The sequence below is a fragment of the Orbicella faveolata genome, unplaced genomic scaffold (genome assembly GCF_042242905.1).
Source record: "Orbicella faveolata isolate gen_17 unplaced genomic scaffold, um_ofav_v1 contig_25, whole genome shotgun sequence".
Lineage (NCBI taxonomy): Eukaryota > Metazoa > Cnidaria > Anthozoa > Scleractinia > Merulinidae > Orbicella > Orbicella faveolata.
In genome coordinates, this window is record NW_028301553.1 from 16,024,411 (window position 1) to 16,037,012 (window position 12,602).

The window sequence follows — 12,602 nt, forward strand, 5'->3', positions numbered from 1 at the left end:
AGACAGTCACAAGAATCAGAAGAAGTCTATTGTGCCTGTTTTCAGGTAACATTGAATTGTTCCATGCATTACTAAAAGTAGTAATCTTGAGTTTTCTGTCTTTGACATTTGAAAGACCGCATTCAGCGAACTTTAATTTTATGACTGGCTTCGCATAAATATTCCGTTAATAACTTGAAGATAAACTAAGCTGCCAGTCTTGAATAGAGGTCAAAATCTGTCCACACAATGATGTGATGTCAACATCCGGTCGAGTATCCCATCGTACACTAACAGCGCAATCTAAGATCAGGGTGTGGACAAAACCTGGGCCTAGGCCCATGGGCTAGCCCATGGGCCAGCCTATGGGCTACCCTGTGGGCTACCCTATGGGCTACCCCCGTAAATTTTTATTTTTTTTTAATTTTTATTTTTTTTAAATTTTTTTTCAGACTGTTGTTATTATTATTAATTATTAATTAATAAATTATAATAAATAATTTATGAAATGAAATACTAGGAAATCTTGCGCACGAAAAAAGCATATCTTCAGACGTGAAACGTCTCACAATGCTGAATAAGCCCAAGGTTATCGATATTAAGTTGAAACATCTTCGGATTTTCCTCGGCAATCTTCGGCAATCTTCGGAAGTCTTCAGAAAACAGTCGGAGATATACGGAAAATCGTCAAAAACCTTGTTATTAGTTGCTTGGAGATATGAAATGTATCTTGCACACTCGAAGATAATTTCATATTTCCGCACAACCATGTAATATCCTCTATATATTATCATTAATTATTATTAATATCAATAATTAATTGTTATATTGTGATAAAATACTCGATTTTGATTGTCTAAGAGCAGTGCAATTCAGCTGTAACAAAAAGTGTAACACCAGTGCAAATTACACATCATTCTTCTGGAATACGTTTGCCTGAAAAAACATAGAGGATATTACATGGTTGCGCGGAGATATGAAATTTATCTTCGAGTGTTCAAATCGATATCTCACGAGTGAGCGCAGCGAACAAGTGGGATATCGATTTGAACACGAGAAGATAAATTTCATATCTCCAAGCAACCAAGTAATATTCTGTTTATTATATAAACCTACTAATTATGATGTTTTTGACGATTTTCCGAAGATTTCCGAAGATTCTCAAAATGTTGCCCGAAGGTCGTACGAATATTTCCGAACATTTTCCGAACTTCTCCGAAGATATCCGAAGATTGCCGAAGATTGCCAAAGATTGCCGAGGAAGATCCGAAGATGTTTCGACTTAATATCAACTTTCTTTGGCTCATTCAGCATTGAAACAGGGCAAACTTGTCAGAAAATGTTTCGAAATCGATATCTTCACTTGTGAAAATAACATGTTATTTTCACGTGTGAAAGATGACTTTTTCGCGCAAAAGATTTCCTGGTATTTCACTGATGTTTATATAATAAAACGGGAAATTTCCTAATGTCAACATTGTCAATTGACAGCTGTCAAAACAAGGTATCCGCTGACCAGTATCACATGACCATATCGCGGTCTTAGCTGTGCACCTCATCCAGTTCATGTGTCTTTTTAAGCTGACTGCTGACCAAGTTACTTTTGCCATTGAATCGCGGGCTCAACGTTTTTCATGTTTATATTACTAATAAGTAATCATACATACAGTTTTTTTCGTTCAATTTGAATTAATTTGCACTTGTGAGTTTTTCAAAAAGCTGTAATTGGGTGTTTACCTATACTAACATATGTAAATACTTATTACGAATACTAATTTATTTACTCCTACCTCCTCTCTAGCTCGTCACGCAATCTTTCGTTCCCAGGGATAAGCCTATCAGTCAAAGAACTACTTAAAAGATTGCGGTATGAGCCGAAAGAACGCCTGTTCAGAAACCAAAAATTAATTAATGGCACAACGCCAAACAGTATAATTTTCTGATGGGTGATACAAAATAGCTCTGGCTGCCGAGGACAATTTGCCAGTTTTGTACGCTTTTGTTGTTATTGGATATCCTTTTGCATGTGAGAAGTGGTCTGAATCTAAAAAAAAAGGCGACGTGGAGGCAACAGCAAGTGACGGTTTTCATGTGACGTCTTTAAATCCTAAACTGCAAATTCGAGAGGTCCGTGAGCTTTCAGTTTTTTTTTGGTATTAGATGACCTAAATAGTCGTATTTGTGAAATTTGTTTCTAACATACAGCAGTCGCGGAGGGTCGTGGGTTCAAATGTCATCTTGGACTCGAATTTTTTCTAAGTTTCCTTCGATGCCATTTTATAGCTTGTTGCAGTTTGAATGTCTGATTTTTGTGCATTGACGTCACGTTTTTCTCGCGTGCTGCAGAAACCATTGCAGGTTCAAAGATTAGTCTACCACGTGCACGTAGCGGTTACTTTTGTAGTCACGCTAAGCTCCTCTCGCCCACCCGCACACACCATCGAGTGTTAGGGGACGACAACCGCCTCCCTTCCCAACCCACCCCTCCCCTCTTATCCCATCCCGTCAAGCCCCTGTTTTGATTTGGTGTCAAGTTCGCTCGTGACTCTTATCTCGCTTTATATGCATAATATCTGCTATGCTGCAAAATTTGGCGCTTTTGCAAATCTATAACGATTTGTAACACACAAGAAACTGATGCTGCTACCACCAAAGCAACACTCACCAAGAGCCAGACGCATGTAAACTCAAAAGCATATATAATGTAAAAGTCATTACATATTAATCTGATCAACTTTTCTTGTGACATTTTTAAGTAAGGGAAAGTCTACGAAACTAAAATAACTGACAAACAATTTAAAAAATAAAATGCTGACAACTGCCGACATCTGAAGAGTACCATAAACACAGTTAATAAAGTCTTTGCTGTAAAAGTTTGATTTCGTCACTTTCTAAACTGCATTGAATGCTCACTTTGCTAGGGTCGAAGTGAGGATTCCTTGCTTTTATACAATTGGCATAAACGTGGTAATGCTTATTTTCGAAAGTCTTCTTGTACTTTCCTTGGCTTTCGATCCAGACGAAATCATGCTCCTTGTGTCGGATGCAATACTGCTCATCAATTTCTCCCCGGGTGAAGTGGTCTGGCCCATCCCTGATGTTACCATTGCATCCCGCGGCACACTTTTTGATCCGAGAACTGAGTTCGATCAGTTCAAACGGAGTAGTGATCGTTGGCCGTACAGCGGGCTTTGCCGGTTTGCTGTTCTTTCGAATGGTTATGCGAAGGGGGTTGGAAGACGCTTCAGCTGTATACTGCTGGGATGTTACTACTTCTCCCAGGGTCTTTGCATTTGTGTTCTGTTTTGCCTTACTGGAAGTCATGACGTCGGGTGACTTGTTGCGACGCTTTCTTGTGGGCTTTTTAGCGCCCGCATTCTTGTTCACCGCAAATGTTGTCAATGCGGTCAAGTTGTCTTTCTTTTCTTGATTTCTGTACCATTTGAAATACCCTGAAACGTTTTTGTTACGCACTGCTACTGCCATTGTGTGGGCACAAAGTTTTCTGGCCTTGAAGCCCAAGCAGTTGCTATCACATAGGTATCCAGAGTTAGCAACTGCTTTCACTGTGTGGGGCGTTTGCGAGGACTGACTTCTCACCAGAAAACAATTTTGCTCAAAACCCTCACGAACACCCTTTTCCTGGCAAAGCCTCTGTACTTTTTCGGTGAGCAATTTTAAATCTTTCTCCGCGAAAAAATCGGAGAGAGCGTGTAAGTCGATGGTATAATTTTTGTTGAGCTGAGTTTGGGGCGGGGCAGGGCGGTGGCTGTAGACTTTCTTGAAATTTACTGGATCGACCACAACCTTTAAATTGCTGGAGGCGAGATCGCGAGTACCAGGTTGTTCGTCAAAGAAATTAGAATTGTCTTTGACGGAGTTTTGATATTCGGGCCTTAAGATATACGGACTAGAAAGCCCCAGCAAAGTCCGCTGAACATCACGGCGCTGTTTCTCAATAAGCCCTTTCAAATCGTCAACGAAAGCGGCCATGTCAGTGGCTACGAAGTCCTGCCAACGTTTAACAAACGCGTTTGCAGATTCCGGGATGTTGTTTGTCTGCACTTCGTCTCCAAACCCAGCGTCGCTTGATGCTTTGGCGCTGACATGATTCCATATTTCGTCTGCCTTATATCGCCTGAAATACTTTGAAAAACAAGGCTCATCAGGTGATTCTGAAAATTCCTGTTCGTCCCATTTCTTAGTTAAAACATCCAACGTTGAGTTGTATTCTTCATAAGAACTGGCAAAAACCAAGCCACCACTGCCAAAAATATCATTTATGATATCATTCGTGAATGATTGTGACAATCGCAGTTTGCGACATTTGTCCTCGATGTTTCTTTGAGCGTGAACTTTACACAACAATGACACCGAACTTGGGAAAACTTGGGCTAGAGCTTGTCGCAGCGCTTCTTCTGAATCAGTGCAATAACCCTTTAGGCTGACTTGCAAGCCAGGTACTTGAGCGGAGAGCTTTTGAAACAAGGTCAGGTACGTAGATTTATCTTTTAACATACACAACATTACAGGGCCAAGCATCACTGGGCAGGTTGGTGGATTACTGCGTTTCGTAAATAGAGTTGTGTTTCGATATGTTGTGACCAAAACAAAAAAAGGTCCGAGTTTAAAAGTGACATCTACGTACAACATAGACGTGTGTCCGTCAACCTCGTTACAGCAGAAGTTTACAATGTCTTCAACCTGTTCATCGCTAAACAAAATAACTTGGGCGATTCATTGTCAAGGCTGTAACACCTAACAAATTTTTTTTCTTCCGTTTTCATTTTCTCAGTGATCGCCAAAATGGGATCAGCAATACGTCCTCTAGCGTCCTTTGATTTCAGATATTTTGCCTGTCTTTCATTTCTTGGTAAAGCTCCGATGGAATTACAGTTTTCAAGGTCTCCAACTTCGGTTACGACCTCGTGGACAGCTCTCTTTAGGCCTTTGCCTTTTTCCTTCGCAGGTTTTTCTAGACGGTTGCGTGTACTCTTATAAGTTCTTAAATAGGGGATACTGCACGATTTCTCGTTGCCGTGTTGCTTGACCTTTACCTCATGCTCAGGTGCACCAACGAATTCGTATTTGACGAAAACAATGTTGTGATGTTTCCCATCTGGATGGGTCACATCAACGATTGTTTTGTGCAGACTTCTGTCACTAGCATTGACAAATGGCCGGCGGCACACTAATAAGGCATCGGAGTTGTCTCCAATTTTAACCACTTTCTCCACTTTTCCTGTCTTATCGCATCTTGTGTCGTACCACTTTTTTTTGATCTTGGTTTGAACCCAAGAGCCAAGATCGTCCGACAGCAAGTCTTCACCGTGTTCGAGCGCATCAAGATTAATCAAAAATCGGACGTTGTGCTTAATTCCAACGGGATTTGAGGTTGCAATATATTCCTTGTAATATTGCTCAGCGTTAAGCAAAAGCGGAACAACTGAATCATTAGACCCAGTCTTGTCGAGGAGACTGTTTGGTAAACTCGGTAGCGATTTTCTGCCCAAGTAAAATCTGACATTCTCTGATTTAGAGACTTCACTTTTAATGCTGTGGAGTGAAACAAAAAAGAAAAAATGAATGGTGTATATTGAGTATACTTTTTCAGTATTAATCTACTAATAATATACATCCAGAAATTTCTCGAATCTGATTGGCTTAGAGAAATGCAGTCTTTAGTAAATTCAATGCAGAAATGAGGAAATTCAGTGCAAAAAACAAACGCGGCATCCTGATTGGTTAATAAACAAAGGCAGCCACAGGGGGCCAATCAAACTCTATAGTCTGACACTGATAGAAAACAGTTATCAAAGCTACTGAGCTCGTCGTCTAGTAAAAAAAATGTTTACCTGTTTTCTTCAACGTCAACATTTTCTTCCGATTGGCCACTTTCCGACATCTGCAGCTGACCTTTGGGTAGATTTTTATCTGTAACAGTTTCTGTACTAAAAAGGAAAAGGGCAATAAATAAATATAACAGCTACAATCGAGGTAGGCAATGACCTATGAATGACTTTTTCTGATGGTTTTATCAGTCAATGAACTCACAGCTTTTCCGCGTCAGATCCCTCTTCAGTATCATCTTCATCTGCATCTACGATCACATTGCCCTTGGGTGTGGCCTCTCCCTGTCTCTCCTTGTATTTACGCTGTTTGGAACTGCAGATAAATTGAAATTTTTATAACACTCTCTTCAGTTAATTTCCATTACACATTTTAAAATCCCACACATTTCAACTCGTAATTCAATTTCGTGGATGATAAAAGCAAATTCATATTAACCCACGGGACGTACAAGCGGGGATGCTATCTGGCCATGGGGATGCTACCCCCCCTGAAGTTTTTCGAAGTTTTGAAATAGGATTAAAGACTGGTGGATCCAAGATGGCAGCTCTAATGACGTCATGTGGCGTCATATGACGTCAAAACCAACAAAAAATTACGTCCCAATAGACGTGCTACTGTGCCCTAAAAGAGGTAAAACCTTATGAAAACCCTATGAGCGGGGGGGGGGGGGGGCCTCCACTCTCCTCCTGTACGACGTGGGAGTATGGATTTGCTTGTACGTCCGAGGGTTAATGTCTGAAGCCACTGACATGAAAGTAATTTAAATAGATGAGACCTTAGTTTCTATAAAACTTACATCGATGCAGCGTCAGAAGAGCCTTGTCCCTAAGAGGTAAAAGATAAAATAAATATAAATGGGATAATTCTTACGAAGAGCACAATCGTTCAGTAATTTTATAACATCCATGTTATGGTCACTAGATAGCAGTCGAAACAAGGTATCATCAAACTGGCGTCACTCAAACTCCAAAGGCTACCTTAATTTTGCTAGGACCTCCTCTTGAACTCTCCTTGCGTCTCACTCTGCTTTCTGTGTAAGCTGAGATCCGGCTCAGATTTATCGCATGCTGAAAATGGATACAATTATAGCATGGTTATACTGACAATTCGGCTAATCAACATACAAACGGAATACCATGTTGGAGTTCTAGCAGTTGCACTCTTATAAGGCGTTTCCATACTGTGCTCTCTAAGTTTCTGTGAATCATTTTGACGGATAACTCGAGTACGGAATAACGTACAGACCTGACGCTTGGACAAGTTGTTTATATATTCGTTTTCTACAACCTGTAATAGTTGACTTAATAGTTTTAGATTTATTTTTTTCTCGGCGTGACGTTGGCGTGACAGTGAAACCCACCTATTGGCATGATGCATCTTAGCCTTAGCCTTAGGAATCGATAGAGAACAGGAACTGTGATTTGCCAGTCCAAGAGTACACTTAATTCATCAAATGAACCATTCCAAAACAAACGGACACGCACACAAAAGCCCCTGGATGTGCATGGGCTGTAAAAGGGTTACGTCATAAAACCAACCTGTTCATCACTGTCAGATTCCCCACTTGATATTAAAATGCAATTCTCTTCATGCGCAGGAGCAACTTTGGAGTTTTTATTTTTACTCTTGCTCTTCACTTCCTTTCCTTTTCTTTTTTTAGCTGGTGAGGCATCGATGCAGATTGTGACAGGAGAAAGAGGCTGAAATAAATAAGTCATAAGTTTTAGTGCTTGTGGTATTTATTGTCACCCGTGCCTTTGTCGTTTTACCCTATGAAAACCGTAACATCAAAGAATTGAAGCCAGACGAGAGCATTAAATCTCTTTGACACTTCCTTGAATTTTGAGAACACTTTACTTTCTTTTTTTGATATTGAGTAGAAGGCTTCCATACTTCAGAAATAGATTGCTTATGAAGGTTAACGGCAGCTTACATCGTTGATATTCGACATCCATGTCATTACTAGATGATAATACATAGTTGCGCGGAGATATCGGATTTGAACACGAGAAGATAAATTCCATGTCTCAAAGCAACCATGTAATGCTCTGTTTATTATATAAACCTACTACGACGTTTCTGACAATTTTCCAAAGATTTTCAACCATTTTCCGAAGATTTCCGAAAATTTTCAAAATGCTGTCCGAAGGTTTTACGAGTCATTCCAAACATTTTCCGAAAATTTCCGAAGGTTTCCGAAGATTACCGAAGATTGCCGAGGAAGATCCGAAGATGTTTCGACTTAATATCGACTTATTTAGCTTCATTGAGCATTGAAACATGGCAAACTCTGCGAGCTGATTGGTCAAAAATGATATCAGACGTGTGGATATCATTTTTACCCACACGTGTGACCCTATTTTTCTCGATTTGCTACTACTTGAAGTTTACCGCTGACTAAGTAATGGTTTGCATTGGATCGTGGGCTCCATTCGTATATTTTTCTGTTAACCGTCAGTAAATATTCGGATTTACAAAAAGGGCAAACTAAATAACAGGTGAGCTCCACTTTTAGATTATTTAATACCCCTACCCCTTTTCCCACACCCACCCCCACTTTCAGGGTCTGGACAAGGGTATTCTTGGCTTGCACTGTCACGCAATAAAACAGAATAAAAAAATAATTCGAAAACCATTCGATAGATAAAGTCGAGAAATTGTGTTATTATGGGAGATTAATAAAGAAGTCACTTCTCCAAGTTTGAAGTCTGTGTGTTTTTCGTAACTTCAGATATTGGTCGAAATATTTTGGACAAATTTATAGAGCACAGTATGGAGCAGCCATATTGGTGTACCATTGTGGTACACCAACATGGCGGCCGCAAAATAGTGTAATCATCTTTAACCTACTTTGGCTATCTAGACGACTGTTTATCTGTACTGAAGAAATAGGCATTTGCACAAGCACTATTCCTAATACTTTAACTTCTAAAATGGCTAAATATCACGAGATAAGAATATGTTTTTTTGACGAACGCGTTCGCAGCTTTATGTCACGTACCGCCACAACTCTGAAATTAAAACTGCGCTGGTTTCCAGATGAAGCAGGCTACTCAGCTGAAAAGGTGTACACAAATATCAATTTACCCCCTCTCGTGGCTAATGGGGATAAAAACATTATTGGCTCATTAATTTTGGGTTTAAGATAACGATGACGTCACGTGCAAGCCAAGAATTTTCGGGATGCGGGATTTTACCAACATACATTGCGTGATTAAAGAGAACGCAAAATATCTTGACGGGATTTGGGATTTGACTGCGCTCCGAGGAGTGGAATAAACTAAAATTTCGGGACTGTTAGCATTCCGTCAAGAATTCAGGAAGTCGTCACAACGTAAATAATAAATAATAATAATAAATAATTAACTTATATTGCGCAATTATCAATTAAAAAATTTTCAATTGCGCATTACAATATAAAGCTAAAAATTTAAAATTTACAATTCACAATTAAAAAGCTTTAGAAAATAAAAAGGTCTTGATGGCTTTCTTGAAGCTTTGTACTGATGCCATGTTTCTTATTTCACTTGGAAGATCGTTCCATAATTTAGGGGCGGCCACATGAAAAGAGCGATCCCCAAGCGTAGCGAGCGATTTACATGGGCTATAATTAAGGCGTAAACCATTGTTGGAACGCAGGTAATGTCTTCCAGCAGATTCTCTAACGGAAATAAGTTCACTTATGTAGGCTGGAGCAAGACCATGTACAGCTTTAAAAGTAATCAACAAAATGGACGTTCAAGCAGCGAACGCAAATCAACCGGGCGAGCACGTGGAGTCTATTTCAGAAGATACAATGTAAGACGCGGTAAAAACTGTTCCTGCAAATTTCAATTGTACTCTTGCATCTTACCGAGGTATGAAATTTACTACTTTTTCTGCACACGTAAGTTCAAAATTCTAAGAAACGAGATTTGGAAAAAGCCATTTAAAAACGCGGGATGCAGGAATTTCGTAAAAAAGGAGCGGGCCCCAGTAGCTCACCGACAAAACAGGGAATATGCGAAAAAAAAATCAACAACGTGCAGAGAAAGAGAAAGAGCAGCGCTTACAAATAAGCGAAGCAAGATAAAACAAAACAAAACACTTATAACCATAAAGGCAGTTTACAAGTTAAGCTTCACTATCTAAATTACCCCGACCTGCTCCCGTACTGGCCTCGTAGCTCAGTCGGGGTCAAGTTTTTTTTTTCGTTCCGTGGGAACCCTCCCAAAACTCCTTTTAAAGGGTAGTAACCCCAGGGGCTTTGGCGTATCGGCAGTATTGCCGACTACCGGCACCATAAAACTCACCAACACCATTTAATTGCTATAAGTTAACCTTCTCTATCGCCGAATCATACAGCAATGTCGTAAACGTAACATGTCAACTGGGTTTAATCCTGATTTGTTTGTCTGTTTGTTTTGATTATTTTTTTTGAGAGAGATTTTTTCGTGAAATTTGCCGCTCCCATTTTTGCGGAATTAGGTTTCTGCGAAGAAAAGGCGCGTGTAAATTCAGAAATGATTTGTTCGACTAAAGTTTTTTCCAGGAAACACTGGAATGGTTTTGATGACACAATTAAATCACGTTTCTTGCATTTTTGACATATTTAGATGTAAAGAAGCAATTGAAGTTCTAATTGAGTATTTGATCTCTTTACTAACGGACGGAAAAATTCTACTTAATCGCAGCGCGCTAATGTATCCGAAACCATTATTAAATAAAGAAATAAACTAAAAATTGATATAATCGATTATAACTGATGCATATCGCGGGATATCGAAACAGATTGGACACGCTGGGCCGGCCGGCATGAGCGGACACGATGGTTTTCTAAAACAAATGATTTCACGAACCCATAAAGGAAAGAATCATTCGGAAGTTTGATTTTGCTATTCAAAAATAAAGGGATAAGTTGCGCGATAACAAACAAAACATTTTCTGAGAAATGGCTAATAGAACTGACCTTTCCACGTGGACAGTTTCCAAATCCTGGTGTAGGCTTCGTCAACTTCAAGCTCTCGCCAGAGTCACTCTGATCACTCGTTCCACCAGACTGAAAGTAGAAAAAAGTGTTGACGAAGTGGGTCACTAGATAATTTTTCGTGGAAGACTTTTGTATTAACAAATAAAATCAAATGGTAACAAACTTATGTACCTGGCAAGACTGGAGTAAAGCAATTGCTGTGGCCTCTGCATTCCCTTCTTTTTGGTACTCGGACCATTTCTCACTTGGAGAAGGGCATCCCCTGACAATACTAGCGTACGAAAGAGGCGATTTGTCTTCGGATGAAGAATCCATTTTCCAAAATTATAAAAAACTTTGCAAGTAAAGTCTATCCGAAGCGAAGCTTTGTGTTAGTCACGTTGTGTGCTATTATGTTACATAAGCAATCGGAATAACATGGTGTCAACTGAAACTGTCTTGTTTCCTTAGGAAATTTTGAAAAAAAGCAGAACACTGCCTGTCAGTTGCTCATTCATTGAGAGACTTATGCTGTGTTTACGCTTGAGCATTTTATCGAGGTATTGGAGTTAACTTACATAGGTAAATATTTTGTGCGTGTGAACGCCAACTAATTCCACGGAAAACGCCGCCCGAGAAAATAGAAAGTTAACAAATTATTTAGTACTATTTAACCCTCAGGCATGGTTAAGGTCAGTAACCAAGGTTGAGATGACAGATATACCCGCTTGCGGTCGCATAGTATTTCACATCCCGTGGTGACCAGATTGCGTCAGTCTCATTCGATCACGTTTTCATTGTTTCCACGTTTTTTACCTAACTATCAATCTGGTCTCCTTCTTTGCCAAATCCGGACCAACCACTAGGACAATGTAATCAACGAAATTTCTTGGTTAAAGGGATTTAAACCAGAATTGGTTTCTTGGTTTAACTTGCCATGTTTTTGCATGTCCAGCGCGCATTGTATTTTAAAGAGAAATTGGGCTCGACTTCTTGAGGTGTTGCAAAAGCAAGAGCCGCTGAAATCTTGAGACCTGAGTTTGCAGCTCAAAAACAATAAAATAAAACGTGAGGACTACAACAGCTTTTCTTTTTCTTTGGCCGCAATTCAATTTGATGGTTATCGTGATCGATGACAGATCGGCTATTTAAGCCAGTATAAACACAGTACTAATGTACTATCTTTAACATCTTACAGCTGTACTTCCACTACAAAGGACTTAAATCAACTTCTCTACAATAAATACGAGGTTCGTTGAGGCTACCAAGGCAAACACTCGATAGTTCATTGATAAGTTGGGACCCCGGAAAAAAAACCCTGCTGTTGGTTCAAGCTTTCCTTATGCAGTAATTAATGATAATATATAGAGGACTATAGAGGATATTACATGGTTGTACAGAAATATGAAATTATCTTCGAGTGTGCAAGATACATTTCATATCTCCAAGCCAATAACAAAGTTTTTGACGATTTTCCGTACATCTCCGACTGTTTTCCGAAGATTTCCGAAGATTTTCAAAATGTTGTCCAATCATTTTCCGAACTTTTCCAAACTTTTCCGAAGACTTCCGAAGTTTGCCGAAGATTGCCGAGGAAAATCCGAAGATGTTTCGACTTAATATCGATAACCTTGAATTATTTATTATAATTTATTAATTAATAATTAATAATAATAACAACAGTCTGAAAAAAAATTTTAAAAAAATAAAAATTAAAAAAAAATAAAAATTTACGGGGGTAGCCCATAGGGTAGCCCACAGGGTAGCCCATAGGCTGGCCCATGGGCTAGCCCATGGGCTAGCCCATGGGCCTAGGCCCAGG

At 39.5% G+C, this 12,602-nt stretch overlaps 2 protein-coding genes across 2 annotated transcripts; both read right to left on the bottom strand.

Moving 5' to 3' along the window:
• Positions 1–1,914: 1,914 nt before the first annotated feature.
• LOC149109148 (uncharacterized) lies at positions 1,915–4,701 on the bottom strand. Its single transcript, XM_089293154.1, has one exon. The coding sequence runs from the start codon at positions 4,630–4,632 to the stop codon at positions 2,830–2,832; it is 1,803 nt and encodes a 600-aa protein (XP_089149280.1). The 5' UTR covers positions 4,633–4,701; the 3' UTR covers positions 1,915–2,829.
• LOC149109149 (uncharacterized) lies at positions 4,472–12,602 on the bottom strand. Its single transcript, XM_089293157.1, has 8 exons — positions 10,973–12,602; positions 10,781–10,870; positions 7,371–7,532; positions 6,810–6,899; positions 6,629–6,657; positions 6,034–6,144; positions 5,835–5,930; positions 4,472–5,535 (listed from the first exon to the last, which is right to left on the bottom strand). The coding sequence occupies exons 1-8, from the start codon at positions 11,114–11,116 to the stop codon at positions 4,668–4,670; spliced, it is 1,590 nt and encodes a 529-aa protein (XP_089149283.1). The 5' UTR covers positions 11,117–12,602; the 3' UTR covers positions 4,472–4,667.